The sequence below is a fragment of the Pseudorca crassidens genome, chromosome 7 (genome assembly GCF_039906515.1).
Source record: "Pseudorca crassidens isolate mPseCra1 chromosome 7, mPseCra1.hap1, whole genome shotgun sequence".
In the NCBI taxonomy this organism is placed as follows: domain Eukaryota; kingdom Metazoa; phylum Chordata; class Mammalia; order Artiodactyla; family Delphinidae; genus Pseudorca; species Pseudorca crassidens.
The window spans coordinates 69930142-69952504 of record NC_090302.1 but is presented as its reverse complement, the minus strand read 5'-3'; the positions used below and the strand labels follow the sequence as shown (position 1 = coordinate 69952504).

The window sequence follows — 22363 nt, the reverse complement described above, 5'->3', positions numbered from 1 at the left end:
TCATTCTTAATGGCCCAGATCTATTTACTAGTGGCAGGAGTGCTGCTCTGCTCTATCCCTGCTTACTCTCTTGGCTGGAACTTGCCTAGAAGCCATAGCCAGGAAAACAAGGACGTCTTCCAACATTTGGAACAGATGCAAAGGATCCCCTCTCAGTGGTGCCTAAAGGACAGAACCGACTTCAAATTTCCTTGGAAAAGAGAGAATATCACCCCAATCCAGGTGACTCAAGGCACCTGTCACCACCATCTGATGCTCCAGCAGATCTTCAACCTCTTCACCACGGAGGACAGCCGTGCTGCCTGGAACAACACCCTCCTCGATAAACTTCTCTCTAGCCTTCATCTGAGGCTGCACCGACTGGAGCAGATGAAAAAAGACAATCTGGATTGTCGAGATTTGGGACGTGCTTCCCGGGAGTATTTCCATGGAATCCATGTCTATCTGAAGGCAAAGGAATACAGCCCCTGTGCCTGGGAGGTCGTCAGAGTGGAAATTAAAAGGTGCCTTTCCCTTATGTAAGAATCCTCAAAGAAATGTCAACAAATACAGAATATTTTTTATACTCGTGACACTTCTCATTCAATTACATTAGTGTTCAAGTCCAAAGCAATCTCGACTTGTGTTTCCTCACAGGCTGAAAAATGTCTGAAAAGAAAATCATGATTTTAAAAAAGGTTTTGACAGAACACAATCTCTTTTCTTGTATAAATAATTTTCTAACGTAATTTAAAAGATCACTTTAAGTTTTGGGAGAGGTATTTGCTATTTTCAACACATGAAGTATAGAAAGGTTTTTTGGATAGTGTGGTGTTAAAGATATTTGTCAGTTAACTTAATGCTGACTGCTGTAACGGGTAAAGAGAATGCTGTCAGGAATTGGATCATAATAGAATCTTATCTTTCCCTGGTATAAGAACACAAGGCAGGCATTCCTGATCAGATGGATGTTCTAAGTTGCTCTCCAAAGAGTGAGTCGGGGACATGGGTACCCCCTGTTTTGTGGATTTTTCCATCATCAACAGGTGACTGCAAATTTTTCTGCAGTATTTGAGTCTATTCCACTCAGTGGTAAAGGGAAAAAGTCTGGTGCATCACATGGGACGTTTTCAAGGGCCAGGACTCTACAGGGCAAGAGCACTTCTGCTCACAATACGTGGCCTGGATTTATCCTCGTGGAAATCTCACTGCAAGGAAGTTGGGAAATTATTGGATGATTAATAGACGAGGAGACAAGTTCAGTGCATAAGACCACTTTTCATCTTTACACTATTTGTCCTAATGAAGTTCTGGGTGGGGTGGAGGGGAACAACTAATGTTCTTGCTTGCACACACTTCATTAAAAAACAATCTGACCCACAGAGAAAGAGAAATATCATTTATATGTGGAATCTAAAAAAAATGATACAAATGAACTTAGTTACAATACAGAAACGGACCCACAGACTAACAGAAGAAACTTATGGTTACCAGGGGAGAAGGGTGGGGGAGGGATAGTTGGGGAGTTTGGGATTGACATGTACACACTGCTATATTTGGGATGGATGGCCAACAGCGACCTACTGTGTAGCACAGGGAAGTCTGCTCAATATTATGTGGCAACCTAGATGGGAGGGGAGTTTGAGAAAGAATGGATGCATGAATGTGTGTGGCTGAATCACTTTGCTGTACACTTGAGGCTAGCACAGCATTGTTAATCAAATATACTCCCGTATAAAATAAAAAGTTAAAAAATATCTCATCCTCTAGTTCTGCCTTAAAACAAAGAAAAGAGTCAAGTTTGAATATTTATTCTCAGACTCAGTGGTATTATGATTTCAGGTATATTTATTGTTCATTTGCTGAAATAAAGAAAATTTAAAAAAAGAAACAAACCCACAATCAGACCCAAATTCTTATTTCACAAGTTCAGCTTGGGGAAGATCACACGGATGTCACTCAGAGTTCACAGCATCATAGACTGTTGGAAAGAAGCATTCAAATTTATGCCCAAAGGCATAGCCTACGAGGAAAATATCCACAAATGTAGACACAAGTTGTTTCCTTATTGCCTGAGGGAGACGAGAAAAGTATGATCAGACAGCTCCTTGTAAGTACTTGAGGATGACTGAGGAAAAAATGGAGAGCGACTCTTCCATTTGCGTCCAGGCCCATGATTCTCATCCTGATCTTCTAAGTATTGAAAATGCAAACTTGAAGAAGAAAATATTCCTGCAAATGATCTTTAAAAAAATATCTCACACAATATTCCATTATCACTTCCCTTGTAGAACCATGAAGAATTTCCAAAGTCTCTGTAGATTATCATCCTCTCATACCATATCTATCTAATATATGTTGGTATTGTTCCTTCTCCTATTACTATCATCACTGGTCCCTTCATGAGTATGGATTGAGCTCCTGAAATGCTGGGACTGGACTAGCTGTCTAGGAAACGGGGTTGGGTAAGATGGTACCTCTTGCTTTAGGTATTTTACAGACTTCTGGGAGGTATTCTAAGGACACAATAGGTCAGGTCATGTCTTACTACTTGGGCTTCTTCAACAAAAGAGCATAGACTGGGTAGTTTGTAAAGAGCAGAAATGTATTGCTCACAGTTCTAGAGTCTGGAAATCCAAGATCTGGGTGTCTGCGTGGTCCAGTTCTGGTGAGAGGCTGCTTCAGGTCTCACACTGCAGAGTTCTCCTTGTATCATCATACAGCAGGAGAGGGAGGCATTTATCTCTGACCTCGTTGATAAGGGCACTAATTCCATCGTGAGGCCTCCATCTTCACACCCTAATCAAGTCCCAAAGGGCCCGCCACCTGATACCATCACTTTGGGGGTTAGGACTTCCAAATACGAATTTTGTGGGGACGGAAACATTCAGACCAGAAAGGGCATTGAAGGCTACATGTCTTGGCATCCAGAAGAGAGAATATATTCATGTAAATAAAGAAGAATGAGCCATTTACCAGGCCAAAAGAGCAGACCGAGGACTCAGAATCCAAACTCTTGATTTCCAACCTGCAGTAATGCTTTAATTATTATGTGTCAAAATTTGGAAATCAAACTGAAATGGACCCCATCGTCCCTTGAAAGGGAATGAAGACACAGGAGGAAAAGGATCATTCATCAGTCTTTGTGAGGAGTCTCCAAAGAATCTCAGGATATAGGTAGTCATTGCCACATCCGTAAAGATCCACCGAAGAGTAACGTGGTTAATTGTCTGGTTGCTGTGACCTGTGTGAATCAGGGAGAATTTGAGTTCAGATACGTGGCTCTGTATGTGACATCAAGCTGGTTATTTTCTGTCATGACCTAGTAGAGGACAAATTAGCGACGAGGCCATCCTCCTGAGTTTAATAGAGTGCCGGGCAACGGCTGAAAATTGTGCTGCTCTTACAACTTGAATCCCCAGAGCCATAGGCACCTTAAAGGAAAGAGAATCCTAGGGGTTTTAGCAACAAACTCAGTAGGCATGACTGATACCAGTAGGAGTAGAGTGGGAATACCAGCCACTGTCTATTATAATCCCAGCAAATACGACCGTGATAAAGGAAAATAGCTTGGTCATTCGTAACTGCCTTCCAGTGGGAGGAGACCATCTGAGAAACTGCTTTCGTTAAAAGTACCTGTTCGGGCTTCCCTGGTGGCGCAGTGGTTGAGAGTCCGCCTGCCGATGCAGGGGACACGGGTTCGTGCCCCGGTCTGGGAAGATCCCTCATGCCGCAGAGCGGCTGGGCCCGTGAGCCATGGCCGCTGAGCCTGCGTGTCCGGAGCCTGTGCTCCGCAATGTGAGAGGCCAAAACAGTGAGAGGCCCACGTACCGCAAAAAAAAAAAAAAAAAAAAAAAAAAAAATTACCTGTTGCGTGATTACACTGGGCCTGGTGCCGAGGATACCACAGAGAATACGACAGAGTCCAGTTGCTACAGAGCTGATTTGCCACAGATAGTCACATACCTATTATTTATTGAAAGATCGGTATTAGAGGGGGCTGAGGCCACAGAACATCCACTGCAAAATAAAAGAATTCATGATCAGAGTTGAAAGTGAATTCTTTCCATGATACCAATCAACATTTATCCAGTTCTCAATTAATTACAAAGATGGTTTTCTTTTGTTTGAAAAGAATAGGCTTGGATTGGAACCTCTGACAGTCCTTTGGGGAATCTGAAATTCAATGCAAAAATACAGAGAAAGATTCAAATCGATGATGATTCCTAAATCATCTGGGAGCAGATCGCTCCCACGGGTACAAACAGTAGTCGTTAGGGGTGCGAACAAATCTTAGCTACCACAATGGTGGGTGGCACTCCAAAGCTCAACCCTATCTAACCCTATCCTTTGTATTCATTTTTCTCTTTGGGTTTTCTTGTGTATGAGACGAGAGGCATTGACATTGAGTGCATGGAAGATACACAATATGCAGGATCAGTGCTACAAGCCATGGTGGCTTGATGTTTCATTACAGGACTTTCTCTCCATCATATGCTTGAACTCAAAGTCATAATGTGAGAGGTGCCTTCTGCTTACTTATGAGGTGTCCTTGTCTGTCTTGTGGATTTTGCTTATGTTTGAGCCTCAGTGTGATGTGGGCATCGGGAATTAAGCACAAATAGGTTGTATTTTATTATTTAATTCTAAAAAAGTTATCTAGGAGATCAATAATTACGTCTAGTCCTAAAGAGAAAAAGTTGTTGACAATATCTAGAGGAATATCTAGCAGCTAGTGAAGTTAGAAATCATTTTATGATATGAATCAAAACTAAAAATTACTTAAAAATAAATGTTAAGAAAATCATTTAAATTGTCAATGGTTTTAGCAGTTTTGATAGATTTTTAAATATATCTATACATTGGTATTCTTATGAAGTATTTGTATAAATTTTTATTGAATATGTAATTTGATACATTCCTATTTATTAAGTAAATGTATTACATTAAAAGTCATTCTGCACACTTAACCAAAATGTTAAATTAATTGTAGTAGCTTTTACAGTTAATTTTTAGCCTAATTTTTTTTGTCATACTCACCCCTGCATCGAATAAAAAGAAAAAACTTTTCACTTTCTTTTTCTATTTATAAAGTAGAGGTACGCATGGAGTACATACTGATGTACCCAGTATATCTGTGTATCAAAATTTCATAGGGGGGCCATATGGAAAAAAATATCTAGAAAGGTTCTGTGGGCAGGAGAAGGGGAGGCAAGGATGAAAAACAGTGGTTGAGAAACACTGCCCTAACCTATCTGGAGAGTGCAAAATGAATAGCAAAAACAGAAGTAGAAAGTAAGAGGGAACATTCAGAAAATGGAAACCAATTCGCTCCCATTTAAGACCCAGGCTTGAAGGAAGGTCTTCAGAGAACCTAGAGAGCAGGGTTCACAGAGTCCCCACCTCAGCCAAGCCGGCAGCATCTGCAGGGTCCCCGATGGCCCCAACCGTGTCCTTACTCCTGGCCCTGGTGCTGCTCAGCTGCAACTCCAACTGCTCTCTGGGCTGCGACCTGCCTCAGACCCACAGCCTGGCTAACACGAGGGCCCTGATGCTCCTGCGACAGATGAGGAGAATCTCCCCCTTCTCCTGCCTGAAGGACAGAAATGACTTTGGATTCCCCCAGGAGGCGTTTGGAGGCAACCAGTTCCAGAAGGCTCAAGCCATCGCTGTCGTCCATGAGATGATCCAGCAGACCTTCCAGCTCTTCAGCACAGAGGGCTCGGCTGCCGCTTGGGATGAGACCCTCCTGGACAAGTTCTGCACTGCACTTTATCAGCAGCTCACTGACCTGCAAGCCTGTCTGATGCAGGAGGCGGGGCTGGAAGGGACTCCCCTGCTCAAGGAGGACTCCATCCTGGCTGTGAGGAAATACTTCCACAGAATCACTGTCTATCTGCAAGAGAAGAAGTACAGCCCTTGTGCCTGGGAGATTGTCAGAGCAGAAGTCATGAGATCCTTCTCTTCATCAACAAACTTGCAAGAAAGACTCAGGAGGAAGGAATGACACACACCTGGTTCAACACCGAAATGATTCTCAGTGACTAACAAGACCACACTTCCACCTGTGTTGCCATGTCAAAGACTCTCATTTCTGCTCTCATCATGCCCTGAATTGAATCAATCTGTCACATGTTTTCAGGAATATTAAGCAACATCATGTTCAACTCTGCAGGCACTAGTTCCTTACAGATGATTTATTTATCTATTTAAAAATTTATTTATTTAACTATTTATAAAGTTTTAACTTATTTTTTGTTTGTATAATATTACGTGCACCTTTAAATTGTGGTTAAGAGAAAAAACACTTTCTTTGTATTTAGTCTATTTATTTTTTGCTTTGTGCATTAAGTAAATTTTCACCATAGAAAAATTTTTATATTTGTTTATTCTTAAAAAAGAAACACCGAACCTGAATGTGCAGTCTGATTAAAGAATGGTGCAATTCATTTACATCATTATGTAAATGATATGATACACTAGTTAGAGTCATTATGATACTCTAGTTAGAAGTAAATATAAACATCGTCTAAGCCAGGTTGTATGTTGCCCTCAGGATATAGTGGTGACCATAATGAATGTCCTATGATTTTCTCCTCTGATTTTGTTAACCAGGTTATAATAGCCTTGTAAAGTGAATTGATCAAATTTCCATCTTTTCCATGTCCTATTAAAATAGGAACTAAACATGTTTTACTGAATAGTTTTATGACATAATTTCCCATTTTGCTCTCTCTTCAAGACACTTCAGTGAGGACCTATATTGTTCTTTAAAGACTTTTGATAATGAATTTCTATTTCTTTTGGACAGCACACCATGCTGAAAAGAGTCTAAGAAGATCCTCATGCACTGGAGCTAAACTTGTCTAAAACAGTATCTAAGTTTTATCAAAATAAATTGTATTCTATTTCTTTTTTAAATTTTATTTTATTTATTTTTTATACAGCAGGTTCTTATTAGTTATCTATTTTATACGTATTAGTGTATATATGTCAATCCCAATCTGTATTCTATTTTGATTTTTATTTTTCTCTCTTTGTTTACATTGCCTAGGAATGTGCTCAGGAATATATGAGGTGCTTGAATTCTTGTCAGGAGAACTTATGAAATGAACCCTCAGCAAACAGTGCTGAGACAACCCCTTGCAATTTGATAGTCAGAAGCTCATCAAACCACATATTCCTAGCATAGCATTTATTCAGTCAACAATACTTAAATTCCTACCATGGGCTGGGCGCTGTGCTAATGACTGGGCATACGAAATTCAGACTTAAAAGTCTAATCTGCTGGAGGAGACAAAAATTAGCTATCAGTTACACAACAGAATGATAAGTGTTCTAAGGGAAGCACTGTATTTGCAAGGCAAACGCATAGGCCTGGAGCCACATTGTAAAATGGAGAGACATTATCAAAGAATGGGTACTCTAGGACTGATAGATGGATATAGAAAGACACTTAAAGAACTGGACAATGAGAAAAGGGCCAGAGACACTGTGCAGGCCATTTGGAAGCAAGAGCTAAATCAAAGGGTTGACAAAATTGGACATTTTTAGAAAATAAGAAATAAAAAAGAAATAAGGGCTAGGAGCAAGACCAGGTTTTCCTCCCTACCAGGGATCTTGAAATGAGAGATGGGAAAGTTACACCAGACCTTGAATGCTCCTGCTGAAACTTGGAGACCAGGATGCTATTGTTAAATTTCGTACCAGAGGGAGGGAGAACTGGGTCCAGTTTCCTTAACTGTTAAACTGAGATCATCATAAAACCACTTCATAAAACTGTGGTGAGGATTAATTGCTTTAATTTATGTAAGGTGCTCAGAATGGTACCAGGCAGTTACTAAGTGCTCCTTACTTATTAGCTCTTCTATTTGAACCTGGTTAGAAGATTAGTTCCTGATGTTCTGGGTCTGTGGTCAGGAAGATGAGGCAGTTCCAAGAGAGCTGTTCAGGAGGCATTTTAGTGCCAGGTCAACCACTGGACAAGGGAGAGGAGAAATAGCCATTCACTGGGATGACTGGGCCAAGTGCGTTGCAACAAATATCCCAGAGTTCCAGACAGAAGCATTCATACTTGGCTCACACGCCAGCTGTCTACAAGGACGCCCCTTCCTCCACTGGTTTCTTGTTTGAGTTTAGGAGCTAAAAGTTTTGAGTTTAAACTCAAGTTTATCCCTTGAGTTTAGGAGCTAAAAGTTTCCACCAGAATGACGCAGGCATCTTGCAGGCAGTCGGAGGAATCCTCTGCTCTGTGCACTCAGCTCAGCCAAGAAGCTAGGTCAGAGGGGAATCCCAACCTCAATTCTCCAAATCCAGTTTGGCAACTTGCAATTCAGTTTCCTTCACTTGTTGCGTCAAGTTTGTTGCTATTTTTGCACTCCCCGGTTCATTACGCAATCTCTGAAGATGAAAGAAAGCTAAAGTTACTTGTAAGTTTGGACTATGTAGACGGTTTTGCTTTCGCTCTTTCACTTTAAAGAAGATTCAGAAACTGCTTCAGAGACAGAAAACTCACACACAACACATACAGTAAGACGTGCCCACGTGTTAGCAGAGGGAAGGCAGCTGATGCTTGTACAGCAGCTGCTGGAAATGTGTTGCCCATTTAATTCTCTTCTCAACCTTAGGCTGGCCTGGCTCAATCCACCCCTGAGAGTGATTGTAAGAATTAAGTAAGTCCAGCTCAGAGAATGGCCTGGTATTTGAAGGGAAAAGTAAATCCAGGCTTGATGCAGATGGGGGCATGTTCAGAGAGGGCCAATCTGGAGTGTCCAGCAGCAGCGGGGTCCTGGCAGCAAACAGTGAGAGACACGGGATGGGCAGCTCCTGCGTGTTCCTGGGCCATGAACCTTTTGATGGGAGCATTCTGAGGGTGACGGGGGGTGCAGAGTGTAGGATCCTCTGGTTGTGCACGTGCTGGGGGAGTTTGCTAGAACTAGGCAGGGCCCCGAGCCAAGTGGCCTAGTCCCAGCTGCATGCTGAAGTGACCAGGACAAAAACTGTGGAATGAGTCTAGTCAAAGGCCTGTGACAAGACATCCAGGGTGTGAGAAAGGGGAAGAGAGAAGAGGCTGAAACCAGTGGCACTTAGATCTTATCTGCATATTCAACTTCTTCACACCAGGTTGGAGGCCTGAAGGTGGAGGTCTGTGTGTCACCAGCTGTTGGCTGTGGATACAGGGAAGCCCCAGCCTGGGCAGAATCAGCCTTGGGTGCTGAGTGAGGGTGAGAGCGAGGCCGCAGATGGAAGACTGGGAAGACAGACTCTTCCCTCAGGCTGGATACGGACTTCTCCATCGTGGTCCCTAAGTTTCACGGGAACTCTAGGCCGCGGAGCAAAATTTCTCCGGTGAAATTAGGACTCTTGGTGAGATTACCACTGATGAGTGTGGAGAGTATTGTTTTGGAACCAAGCTCTTCCTCCTCTCCTGTGTCCTCGTTACCTCCCAGCCTCAGCCTTTTTTAATGGACTTTACTACTCCAAATGTAATTTCACACCACGGTTGCTACCCAAGGTCAGGAAAAAGTGTCACATTTGTTATCCTGTGATTTGAATACAACAACCAATAAAGAAAAAGATGAATGTTATTGTAAACCCATAATACTCATCTTTAGTTAACCACCCAAATAGGTACTTGTAAACATTATCAACGTCAGCAGTTTGCAAATGTTTTGGTCTCAAGACCCACTGATACTCTGAAAATTATTGAGACCTCAAAGAGATTGTATTTATGCAGGTTATATTCATTGGTATTTACCATGTTAGAAATTAAAACTGAGAATGCTTTAAATATTTATTCTTTTAAAAATAACATTATATCTTAACATAAAAACATACTTTTATGAAAAATAACTACAGTTTCCAAAATAAAAAAAAATTAACAAAAAAGTCTTAAAGTTTTGCAAATCTCTTGAACGCCTGGCTTAATAGAAGGCAGCTGGGTTCTCATATCTGCACTGCATTCAGTCTGTTGTGATGCATCGCTCTGATTCAAGTCTTTGAAGGAAATCCAGTCTCACACAGACGTGCAGTTGGAAAATGGATGATCTTGAAGACCTCAGAAAGAGTATCTGGGAACCCCTGGGGTCCTCAGACCACACTTTGAGAGCCACTCATATACATTTATCATACCAGATTGAAAGGATACTTACTGCCCAGAGTGAGTTTGAATTTCTGTTCATCTTCTTCTTATTGTCCATTTCTGCTTATTTTCATTATAATTTAGACAAGTAAGAAGTATGGGAAAACATTATACTCTTGTGGTTGCTATTGTTCAGGATTATCAGCTAAATGATTTAGATAAGAGTAAGTATACGTGCACAGTTTTGATTGTTGTTTACTAACCTCTCTTATTATTAAGTATAACAATCATGCACAAAAGTGCACAGAACAGTAGCACAAATTTTAGAATAATTAAAGCAAATACTCATGTAACTACCAACCAATAAAAACAGTCAGATTTTGCAACATTCTGGAAGCCTCACCACCGATCACAATCCTGTGCACCCCTTCATGAACGTAACTCCTACCCTGCTCATTGCAGGTGACCACTATCCTGAATTTTATGGTAATCACTTCTTCACTTTTCTTTATAATTTTACCCTAAAATACAGTCTACTTTTGCCTATTTTTAAATTTTATATAAATGCAATATGTATGCTTTGGAGTTGAGTTTCTTTCACTCACCACTGTGTTTGTGAGATTTATCCCTGTTTGTGCAGACAGTTGTGGTTCTTACTTTTCACTGTTATTAACACCCCTATTATAAGCACAGATAACAACATATTTATCCATACAATTTTAAGGAATATTTGGGCTGTTTCTAGTTTGGGACTATTATGAATAATGCTGCTATGAATATTCTTTACTTATATCCTGATGCATATTTACATGATTTTTTTCCAGGGTAAGTGTTAAGAGTCGACTTACTGGGTCATATGTCATGCATATTTTCAGCTTTGCTGATAATGTTTTTTAAGTAGTTGTACAAATTTACACACCAAACAGCAGTTGCTCCATATGGTCATCACACTTGAGATTTTCAGTCCTTTAATTTTTTTACTTGCAGGCAATGTATTTGTTTATCTAAAAATTTGAAAAAGCAACCAAAAACATTTAGACATAGTGTTTGCAAAGTTGGCTGGATAGAAAACCAGAATTAGTTATTTTCGTGTGTGTGTGTGTGTGTATGAAAATGTAACGAAACATTAGTCCATTAAAAATTAGAAAATGTAATGAAAAAATCATTTCATTCATACTTGCAACAATAATAAAGCATAAATATGTTGAAATAAACCTCAGAAATATTGTGCAAGATATATAATCAAGCCAGCAGCAAAACTTTACTGAGAGACATTTTTAAAAGTCCAATGAAATGGTAATATTTGCTTTTTTATTCTTTATGAAGTGGTTAAGAAATGTTTGCTAAATAAATATTTGTTCACTAAATGAATGTGTGTCTTTCAGGAGGAGGCTGGCCTTGGCAGTCTCCTATTGCAAACTCTGATTTCCCTTCTCACTGATGCTCACCGCCTCATCACGTGCTTACATGTCCGTTGCTCACTTACAAAAAGAATAAGTTGGAGAAGTTGGTTAATCCTCATTGATGGTCAAGGTGAAAAAAAAAAAAACACAACCTCAGTTGTAACCTCAGTGTAAGAGAAAAAAAAGTTATATTTTTCATTGGTTTCTGGCCATCTTATTTGAATCAAAAATTCATCTATAAACTTGTACTTAGAGGCCCAAGGTGAAGATAACTTGCCCTGTCAATGCTAGTTTTTTAAATGATTAAAGTCCACACTTTATTCAGATCTCCTTAGTGTTTACCTAATGTTCTTTTTCTGTTCTGGGATGTCATTTAGAATATGCCGCATTACCTTTAATTACTATGTCTCCTTAGGCTCCTCCTGACTATGACAGTTTCTCAGTAGTAGACGTTTTATGTTATTGTCAATGGTAACATTTTTATTTTATTTTTTAATATTTATTTATGGCTGCATTGGGTCTTCGTTGCTGTATGCGGGCTTTCTCTAGTTGTGGCGAGCAGGGCTACTCTTCGTTGCAGTGCGTGGGCTTCTCATTGTGGTGGTTTCTATTGCTGTGGAGCATGGGCTCTAGGTGCACAGGCTTCAGTAGTTGTGGCAGGTGGGCTCAGTAGTTGTGGCTCGTGGGCTCTAGAACAAAATCTCAGTAGTTGTGGTGCATGGGCTTAGTTGCTCCATGGCATGTGGGATCTTCCCAGACCAGGGCTCGAACCCGTGTCCCCTGCATTGGCAGGCGGATTCTTAACCACTGTGCCACCAGTAAAGCCCCATCAACGGTATTGGTATCATTTTTAAATGTCATTTTCCAATTTTTTATTGCTAGTATAAAAAGAGGTGATTGATTTTTAATATTGATCTTATTTTCAATGACATTGCTAAATTCATTTTTTAATTCTAATAGTTTATGTATTCTTTTGTAGTTTGTATGTACACAATTACATCATCTGTAGATAATGAAAAAAATATCTGAGACAGTCAGCAAGAGATTTGACTAGGCCCCTCACGAAGAAAATAGCCAAATGATCAATAAGCATATGAAAATGTGCTGAACCTTGTTAATAATCAGGGAATACGAATTAAAACTGTAATGTGATATCACTATGCATAACTAGAAAGGCCAAAATTAAGCAGACTGGCAATACCAAGTGTTGGCAAGAGTGTAATGCAACTGACATCCCATACATTGATAGTGAGAATATACATTGGTACAAACATTTGGAAAATATGTTTATTATTAACTGCTAAATCTGAACATATGCGTATTCTATGACCCATTTACTTCATCCTAGGCATATAGCCAACAGAAGGCTGTACAAATGTGCACCGAAAGATACAAACAAGGTTTTTCATAGCAAAATCAATTATAATGACAAAATCAGGAGGAAAAAATTCCAAATGTTTATCAGTAGTGGAAAAGATAAAACACTGTGGCATTTCTACATGGATATGACACATTCCTGCAAATTAATGGACTATAACTGCACACAAAAACACAGATGAATCTCGCAGACATACTATTGAGTGAAAGAAGTCGTTCATACAAAGTTCAAAAACAGGCAGAATCTAGGCTGTTAAAAGGCAGTAGTGATGCTGGGGGAGGAGCTTAGTGATGGGGGAGGAGAGAGGGGCACTGGAATGTGATGGGGGAGGGGAAAAGGGCCAGGTAGGGTTTCTGTCTGTTGGTAGTGTTTATGTCTTCACTTAGTTTGTGGTTTCAAAGGTGTGCAGAAGTTTATATTTTATGATTTGTTGATTGTATACTTGACATTTGTGCATGACTTTCTATGTATATTATGTAAACTTTTTTTTTTCAGAAGGAGGAATGGGGAATTCTCCCCTTATGTATCAAAACACTCTCTTAATATACACGTTGTTGCCCCTTCCAAGATATCCCTGAAAGATTGTTTTTTGCCTTAATTTCTATTTTGCCACTGCTCACGAACTTCTTGCTAACTCTTCATCTTGTCTAATTTATCATCTTTTATAGTGCCGTTTTTTGTTGAAAAAATATTTGAAGAGATGAGGAAGAGAGAAGACAACTGTAATTTTGATTTCTAGAGACATAGTTTTCCTCCATAGATAATCGTATCAAAAAAGAGAAGGAAACTCTTTCTGTCTCTGAGGTTTTTCTGTCTCTGAGGTTTATAGCAAAGCAGTTCCGAATTCAAAAGATTTCAAATGGCTAGAAACATCATTCAAGTTTTACTTTCTAAATGTCACTCTGCCTCTCTGAAAAACCTCATTAACCAGAAGAAACTGATACAGGGACTGGAAGTAGTTCTCTGGACCGCAGAAAGCTGGTAGGAGAGAATGCACAAAGAAAAGTCTCCACAGAGGGAGGAAGTGAAAAATGGCTTCCAACAACAGAGGACAAGATGAAAGAAAAGGGCCAGCGCATTCATTCTTGCAATGCAGGTATACAAAAATAGATCTCCCTGACAGAGATAAGGCTATATGAATTTTCCTGATTATTTTGATAAAACTCAAATAAATTAGGGGAAATGAAACAAACACAAACAGAAAGATGGTGTCTTCCAAAGGAACAGATTTTAATCCATTCATAAGTGGACTTCTGCAGTGAGTATCACCTGATCCTCAGGAGAAGCTTCATAAAGGCAATTGGAAGAGAAATATTAGGAAGCACCTCATGAACACAACAGCAGAAATTGGAAAGACGACAAAGGGAAGAAACCAGAAAAAAGAATTCTTTTTTTATAATTCTGTATCCACCCCCTTCTTCCAGTTCCTTAGCTATCATCTTTATTTTCAGCCTCTACAGCCATGAGAGCCCCTGGGTGGGACTTTTCCCTGCTTCAGTTCACCTCCAACATTTCTGCCTATTCTTCTGCCCAGAGCAAAACATAGTGCCCTCTACGCCCGAAGACCTCTTGAATTAAGTACAAACGCCACATTCTGGTATTCAAGAGCCTCCACAATACATCTCGAGCTGATTTTTCCACCCTCAATCCCCTTGACTCTTAGCACAGAGCTTGTCCACAATTTGAAGCTCCTTCTATGTGCTCCCTGCAAACTCGTCCATTCTCCTGGCTCTGTTCGTGCTGCTCCCTCTGTCTTCAGCTGTGCTGTCCACCATGGTAGCCATCAACCACATGTGGCCAACTGAGCACTTGACTAGTCCCAACTGAGCTGTACTATGACTGTAAAAGTATTTTGAAGGCAGTGTGAAAAAGAAGAATGTAACTATCTCATTAATAATTTTATATTGGTACATGTTGAAATGAAAATATTTGGATATATGGTGATAAATAAAATATACAGTTAAAATTAACTTCACTTGTTTCTTTTTACTCTTTTGATGTGGATACTAGAAAATTTTAAATTGCATGTATGGGGGCTTCCCTGGTGGCACAGTGGTGAAGAATCGCCTGCCAATGTAGGAGACATGGGTTTAAGCCCTGGTCCAGGAAGATCCCACATGCCGCGGAGCAACTAAGCCCGTGCACCACAACTACGGAGCCTGAGCTCTAGAGCCCATGTGCCACAACTACTGAACCCACATGGCACAACTACTGAAGCCCGTGTGCCTAGAGCCCATGCTCCGCAACAAGAGAAGCCACCGCAATGAGAAGCCCGCGCACCACAATGAAGAGTAGCCCCCGCTCACCACAACTAGAGAAAACCCGCACACAGCAATGAAGACCCAACACAGCCAAAAATAAATAAATAAATAAATTGCATATATGGCTCACATTATATTTCTTCTGAGCAGCGCTGATCTAGAGTGACCTCCACCATATTGCCTGCACCATGGCCACCATTTCTTAAGTTGCACTGCTTGCCTCCTTATCCTCTCCATCAGCTATAATTCCTTTTTCCTTTGAGAGTTAGCGTTGTCACCACGGTTTGTACCATGTATCTATATGAAGGCACTGGCCATGGTCTGCTTCATATTCTAACTGTGGCATAAGGAAAGAGCACAGCTTTGACTGCAATCCGCCCATCTTATTAGCTGTGTGTATCTTGGGCACGTTACTTAGCCTCTCTGAGCCTCAGTATTGCCCTTTTAAAATGGGGATGACAATAACCCATCTCAAAGGTTTACTATGAGGATTATTCAGAGAATGGCACATAGTAAGTGTTCAGTATATGGTAACTAATACTACTGCTACTAATGCCACTGCTATTATTTTTATTCCATTAGGGTATGAACTCTCTTAGCAGGGAGGATCAGAAGCTGTTGGATGTGGGCAGGATGAGCAGGCCCTTTGTCACACCTGGGGAGGTCAGCTCTACATGAATTTGCAAGTCAACCTGGAGGGGCAGGCCCCAGTGACCAGACTCCTCAGACAACCTCCCTTCCCTGAGTGCAGTGGACCACTTCTAGGTTGACTGACCTCTGTGACTCCTTGCATTGGCCTTTGTGTGTGAGCCATGGATGATTCCAGGCTAATCCAAGTATCCTTTTAAAAAAGAAGAAACCTTGAGGAATTATTCAATGACTGACACAACTGGGCATTTTAAAGTGGAATAGCTGAGGGGCTTCCCTGGTGGTACAATGGTTAAGAATCCACCTGCCAATGCAGGGGACACGGGTTTGAGCCCTGGCCCGGGAATATCCCACATGCCACGGAGCAACTAAGCCGGTGCGCCACAACTACTGAGCCTGAGCTCTACAGCCCGCAAGCCACAACTACTGAGCCCACATACCACAACTACTGAAGCCTGCACACCTAGAGCCCGTGCTCCGCAACAAGAGAAGCCACGACAATGAGAAGCCTGTGCACCACAATGAAGAGTAGTCCCTGTTCACTGCAACTAGAGAAAGCCCGCTCACAGTAACGAAGACCCAACACAGCCAAAAATAAATAAATAAATTAAAAAAAAAAAAGTGGAACAGCTTTCTCTAAAATCCATTGTGCAGAACTCATGAGATGGTTGACATTCTGTTCAGAGATGGCATGCAAAGATTAAAAGGCCAGAAAGAATGAAACCCACATAAGATGCAGAGTAACCAGAAATGCTGGGTTTATTGTTTCTTTACTGTAGATTAATCAATAATGAAAGAATACATTCACTGTGGAAAATTGAAAAACCACGCAAAAAAAAAATCATCCTTTAGTTTCATAAATCAAACATAATCACTATTAAAATGTTGGTATATTTCCTTTTATTTTTTTTCTGTACATACTTCTACATAGTTACATAGTATGTACAGTTTTGTGTCCTGCTCTTCAATATAACTAGGTGCTTTTTGTTTTCTAATGGCACAAGTAACATATGGTCATTATAGAAAAAAATTTAGACGTGAATAAAACAAAAGAAAGGCTAAAAATTAAGTAACCTTAATTAAATTCTTTCAAACAAAGTGCACAAAATTTTGAAAATGCTTAATAATCCTGTCTCCCAGCTATCTTTTGTTTTTTAAACATCTTTATTGGAGTATAATTGCTTTACAATGGTGTGTTAGTTTCTGCTTTATAACAAAGTGAATCAGCTCTACATACACATATATCCCCATATCTCCTCCCTCTTGCGTCTCCCTCCCACCCTCCCTCTCCCACCCAACTAGGTGGTCACAAAGCACTGAGCTGATCTCCCTGTGCTATGCGGCTGCTTCCCACTAGCAATCTATTTAACATTTAGTAGTATATATAAGTCCGTGCCACCCTCTCACTTCGTCCCAGCTTACCCTTCCCCCTCTCAGTGTCCTCAAGTCCATTCTCTACATCTGCGTCTTTATTCCTGTCCTGCCCCTAGATTCTTCAGAACCATTTTTTTTTTTAGATTCCATATATATGCATATATGTGTTAGTATACGGTATTTGTTTTTCTCTTTCTGACTTACTTCACTCTGTATGACAGACTCTAGGTCCATCCACCTCACTACAAATAACTCAATTTTGTTTATTTTTATGGCTAATATTCCATTGTATATATGTGCCACATCTTCTTTATCCATCCATCTGTCGATGGACACTAAGGTTGCTTCCATGTCCTGGCTATTGTAAACAGTGCTGCAGTGAACATTGTGGTACATGACTCTTTTTGAATTATGGTGTTCTCAGGGTATATGCCCAGTAGTGGGATTGCTGGGTGGTATGATAGTTCTATTTTTAGTGTTTTAAGGAACCTCCATACTATTCTCCATAGTGGCTGTATCAATTTACATTCCCACCAACAGTGCAAGAGGGTTCCCTTTTCTCCACACCCTCTCCAGCATTTATTGTTTGTAGATTTTTTGATGATGGCCATTCTGACTGGTGTGAGGTGATACCTCATTGTGTTGTTTTTTTTGTTTGTTTTTTTTTTTGCAGTACGCGGGCTTCTCACTGTTGTGGCCTCTCCCGTTGTGGAGCACAGGCTCCGGACGCGCAGGCTCAGCGGCCATGGCTCACGGGCCCAGCCGCTCCGCGGCATGTGGGATCTTCCCGGACCAGGGCACGAACCCGTGTCCCCTGCATCGGCAGGCGGACTCTCAACCACTGCGCCACCAGGGAAGCCCCTCATTGTGGTTTTGATTTGCATTTCTCTAATGATTAGTGATGTTGAATATTCTTTCATGTGTTTGTTGACAATCTGTATATCTTCTTTGGAGAAATGTTTATTTAGGTCTTCTGCCCATTTTTGGATTGGGTTGTTTGGGTTTTTTTGATATTGAGCTGCATGAGCTGCTTGTAAGTTTTGGAGATTAATCCTTTGTCAGTTGCTTCATTTGCAAATATTTTCTCCCATTCTGAGGGTTGTCTTTTGGTCTTGTTTATGGTTTCCTTTGCTGTGCAAAAGCTTTGAAGTTTCATTAGGTCCCATTTGTTTATTTTTGTTTTTATGTCCATTTCTCTAGGAGGTGGGTCAAAAAGGATCTTGCTGTGATTTATGGTCATAGAGTGTTCTGCCTATGTTTTCCTCTAAGAGTTTTATAGTGTCTGGCCTTACATTTAGATCTTTAATCCATTTTGAGTTTATTTTTTTGTTCTCATAGCTATCTTATTATCATGGGGAAAAATCCAGGTACAAACATTCTCTGACCATCTCTGACTTGAAAATCACAGTGGTCTTCAGTCTAGTCCTTTACCTTACCATGCATCCTCCCACCACAGGGCCTTTGCATATGCAGTCCCATCTGATCTTCCTTCTGATTTTAGCTCCAGTGTCATTACCTCAGGGCAGTCTTCTCTGATTTCTTCTACTACATTATGTCCTTATATCATAGGTCCCCTTATATCATAGGTACACACAATATCACTTACTCCTCCTCTGTAACATTTGTTACCATTGCATTTTTAGTTTTGTGTATTTCTTTGATAAATGTTCTGTCCCCTGCTTAACTGTATGATCCATGAGAGTGAGGATTACAGTCTGCAGCAGCTCATGCTACAGCTGCCCACAGTGTGGATTTAGTAAATTCAGGCTGAAAGATAATGCAAGGTTTCCTGAAAACTGAAAGTTATTACTTTAAGTATCATAATTATTAGAACTTATTTTTGTCTTGAAGTCTTTAAAAATGTACTCTACATCTACCTGTCTATATAAGCAGGACAAAAAATCATAATTTGATTCTTTTTACTGAGTCCTCTCTTATCAAAATCAGTTACTAAACTCGAATTCAAAAACGGTCTCAGAAATATTGAGCTAGAACCACTTGTCTCAATAGTAAAATCCCCTGATTACTTGATTGTTTTCCTCCATTTTCCTTCTGGACCTTCTTTTAATATGAGGTATAGATTTTGATGCAAATGGAAAATCAGACACTTAGATTGTTAGAAGTATGTACAAAAAATACATTGGCCCTCAATAATGGTCACAAAGGCCCCCTAAAGAGGAACCATGGACTTTTATGCATGGCCCATGTAACATTCATTTTGCCTGCTTAGAGATATTACTTAATTTCTAGTTTTCAGTTATATTCTGGATAGCTGAGATTACCAGATAAAGCAATAAATTAAGGATGAAAAAGTTATGTGTTGTCTCGTTGCTTATGGTTAAGGCCCTACAAAAAAAATTCAGATCAACTTAATTTGACATCATTCTATTTTAGTTAGAAGAAAAATAGCTGTCTTTTTAAAAATAATAAACTGCATGTATTTATTGATTTGTAATAGTGTATTGGGAATTAAATCTAGTTGTTAGGAAAAAGAAAACTCTCTTACAAACAAAGACTACCTCCCAAATCTCAAAATATGCAAAAAGAAAAAGAAAACTATCCTTTCCAAATTAAAGAACCTTGTAATAGTCAAGTTCAAAATGATTTGGCTTATTTTTTTCTTTAGCATTTCACTGAAACTTTACAAAACATTAGAAATCCTTTGTATATCTTTTCCCCCCTAATATAGATAAAAGAAAATAACAAGGAGCTTAAAGAAAAAGAATTTTAGAGACAACTAATAAGTTAAATGACATAGGAAAACTGAAAGGGAGAACTGAAAGTGGGAAATTCCTCTCCAACAGGAAGAGTGGAGGGCCATGCTGTATAAGTAGACCACACTCATGGAGAAAGGACATTCACACTGCAAACTCCTGAAGACTTGGCTTCAGCATCTAGTAGTAGACCAGATAACGCTGTTCCTGTTTTCATCATGACCCACAGGTGCATCCTCCAAACTGCTCTCCTGTTGTGCTTCTCCACCACAGCTCTTTCCATGAGCTACAGATTGCTTCAATTCCAACAAAGGAGCAGCAATTTGGCATGTCAGAAACTCCTGCGGCGGTTACCTGGAATGCCTCAACATTGCCTCGAGGACAGGATGGACTTCAAGGTCCCTGAGGAGATTAAGCAACCACAGCAGTTCCGGAAGGAAGACGCCGTATTGGTCACCTATGAGATGCTCCAGCAGATCTTTGGTATGCTCAGAAGAAATTTCTCTAGCACCGGCTGGACTGAGACCATCACTGAGAACCTCCTTGTGGAAGTCTATGGGCAGATGGATCGTCTGGAGACAATCCTGGAGGAAATAATGGAGAAGGAAAACTTCACCAGTGTAGTGACCATTCTTCACCTGAAGAAATACTACTTGCAGATCATGCAGTACCTGAAGTCCAAGGAGTACAGCAACTGTGCCTGGACAGTAGTGCGAGTGGAAATCCTCAGGAACTTTTCCTTCCTTAACCGCCTTACAGATTACCTCCATAATTGAAGAACTCCCCCCTGTGGCTATGGGAACGGACAATGCTGCCAATGATGTCAGGCTCTTCAGCCAGGGGAGGTTCTTTAAGGAACTGACAGGCAATGCACTGGATTTGAAAGGACAGTTAAAGACTTTAAGCTTTTTTAAAATTAATTTATATATTATTTATTTATTTAAATTTTACCATGGGAAATAAACTTTTTATGAAACAAAAGTCAACATGGCAGTTTTCATTTCAATTTGATTTATGTAACCATCATATTAAAAATTGCAGATCACCTAGGAGACGTTCTTTTTAAAATAAGCCTGCAGAATAGTAGAATTTCCGGGCCCTACCTTCAAGGAATTTGAAATACAAGGAAGCCGTGTGGAATATACAAGGTAAAAGATGATAAGGGGACGGGATTTTAGGAGAAGAAATGTGGCCTGAGCCTCTACAGAATTAAAATGGGAGAGCCAGGTAAGTGACTGTGGAACTAGAAGCAGGGGTGCCTACTGCTTCTACACTGTGCCCCAGGCTCTTTGGCCCTAAAGTTAGAATTTGACGGCTGTCAGGGTAACCAGGAGAATATTTCAGCTCTTGTGTTTGTCCTAAACTCATCCCTATTATCTGTGGGGTGCTCTGCTTCCCTCCCCATGCCCCACAGGATTTTAAAATATTTATGTACCCATCCCCCTCCTCTGGCCAAGCCTAAGAGTGAGAAGTCCCAGGCACTTCTGTGACACTGTTAAGTAGCAGTCCCTTTATTTTACTCTTCATGGTACAGCCAAGATGTATGGGTGTCTTAGGAGAGCTGGGGTCTCTGTCGACTTCCAGGGTACAGACACCAGAGGGAGAAAGAACTCTGCCTGATACCCCTGCTGTCTGGCTAGGTTTTCTCCCCATTTTTTTTTTCAGAAAAGCGAGTCTGCTCCTGGTTCCCCCTTCCCTGTTCATACAGAATTTCAGGACTATCCTATCTGTTTTTTCTGCTGCTCTGCATCTCTGAAGCTACATACTCTCTAAAGTCAAATGCAAGACAGGTGCAGCAGATTAAGTTGTTTTAGGCCAAGTGAAAAACCAGGGAGCATGGGAGAAAGGGAAATTCGGGTGGGAGACAGGGGGCACTCACTTATTCCAGGGCTTACCCTGAGGAAATAAAGTTTCCCTAGGAGCTCTTTGGAACCTGGCCAGCATGGCTGGGTTTCTGTCTTTGTAGCGAACCCTTTGGGAATCTGAATTTTTGATTGTTCCTGTCATTAGCAGCTACTATCCAGGCACTGAGCTGAGCTCCTACCTATGTAACTGGATTTAGTCCTCTTCGAAGGCACCCCCCCTGGTGGCGCAGTGGTTGGGAGTTTACCTGCCAATGCAGGGGACATGGGTTCGTGCCCCGGAACGGCTGGGTAAACGTCTGGAGTCTGTGCTCTGCAGCGGGAGAGGCCTCAATGGTTAATAGGCCGGCGAACCAAAAAGAAAAAAAAGCATCCCTCAGATAGGGATGATACTGTAATTGCTTTTACAGAAAACCAAGTCTCCAAGGGGTTTAGTAACTGCCCCCGCTCATATAGCTAGTGAGTGGAGGTTAAAAAAGAATTACAAAGGTAAGAATCATATACAACATTATTTGTATCTACGAGCTTTCTCCTAGAGCAGCACAGAAGTCTGTGTTCCCTTTAAGGGATTCAGCTTTGAGAAGAAATGTTAGTCAAAAGTTTCAGAGCAGACACTATCGTGCAGACAATGAGCTCGGGGCTCCCCCTTGTGACTCAAGTTGG

General features: G+C 40.6%; 3 protein-coding genes and 1 long non-coding RNA gene across 4 annotated transcripts; 3 read left to right on the top strand and 1 right to left on the bottom strand.

The window, feature by feature from the left end:
• Positions 1–9: 9 nt before the first annotated feature.
• LOC137227074 (interferon alpha-13-like) lies at positions 10–522 on the top strand. The gene has a single exon (XM_067742434.1). The coding sequence runs from the start codon at positions 10–12 to the stop codon at positions 520–522; it is 513 nt and encodes a 170-aa protein (XP_067598535.1).
• Positions 523–1809: 1287 nt separating this feature from the next.
• On the bottom strand, positions 1810–4210 carry LOC137227878 (uncharacterized). Its single transcript, XR_010945038.1, has 2 exons — positions 3847–4210; positions 1810–3223 (listed from the first exon to the last, which is right to left on the bottom strand). It is a non-coding gene; the product is annotated as an uncharacterized lncRNA (long non-coding RNA).
• A 1206-nt stretch (positions 4211–5416) lies between these two features.
• Positions 5417–5986, top strand: LOC137227877 (interferon alpha-1-like). Its single transcript, XM_067744504.1, has one exon. The coding sequence runs from the start codon at positions 5417–5419 to the stop codon at positions 5984–5986; it is 570 nt and encodes a 189-aa protein (XP_067600605.1).
• Positions 5987–20008: 14022 nt separating this feature from the next.
• On the top strand, positions 20009–20614 carry IFNB1 (interferon beta 1). Its single transcript, XM_067742432.1, has one exon. It carries the CDS (start codon positions 20057–20059, stop codon positions 20612–20614), a length of 558 nt encoding a protein of 185 aa, XP_067598533.1. The 5' UTR covers positions 20009–20056.
• The last annotated feature ends 1749 nt before the right edge of the window (positions 20615–22363 follow it).

Coding starts and splice junctions, on each gene's coding strand:
- IFNB1 (XM_067742432.1), top strand. CDS start 20,057: ATGACCCACAGGTGCATCCTCCAAACTGCTCTCCTGTTGTGCTTCTCC.
- LOC137227877 (XM_067744504.1), top strand. CDS start 5,417: ATGGCCCCAACCGTGTCCTTACTCCTGGCCCTGGTGCTGCTCAGCTGC.
- LOC137227074 (XM_067742434.1), top strand. CDS start 10: ATGGCCCAGATCTATTTACTAGTGGCAGGAGTGCTGCTCTGCTCTATC.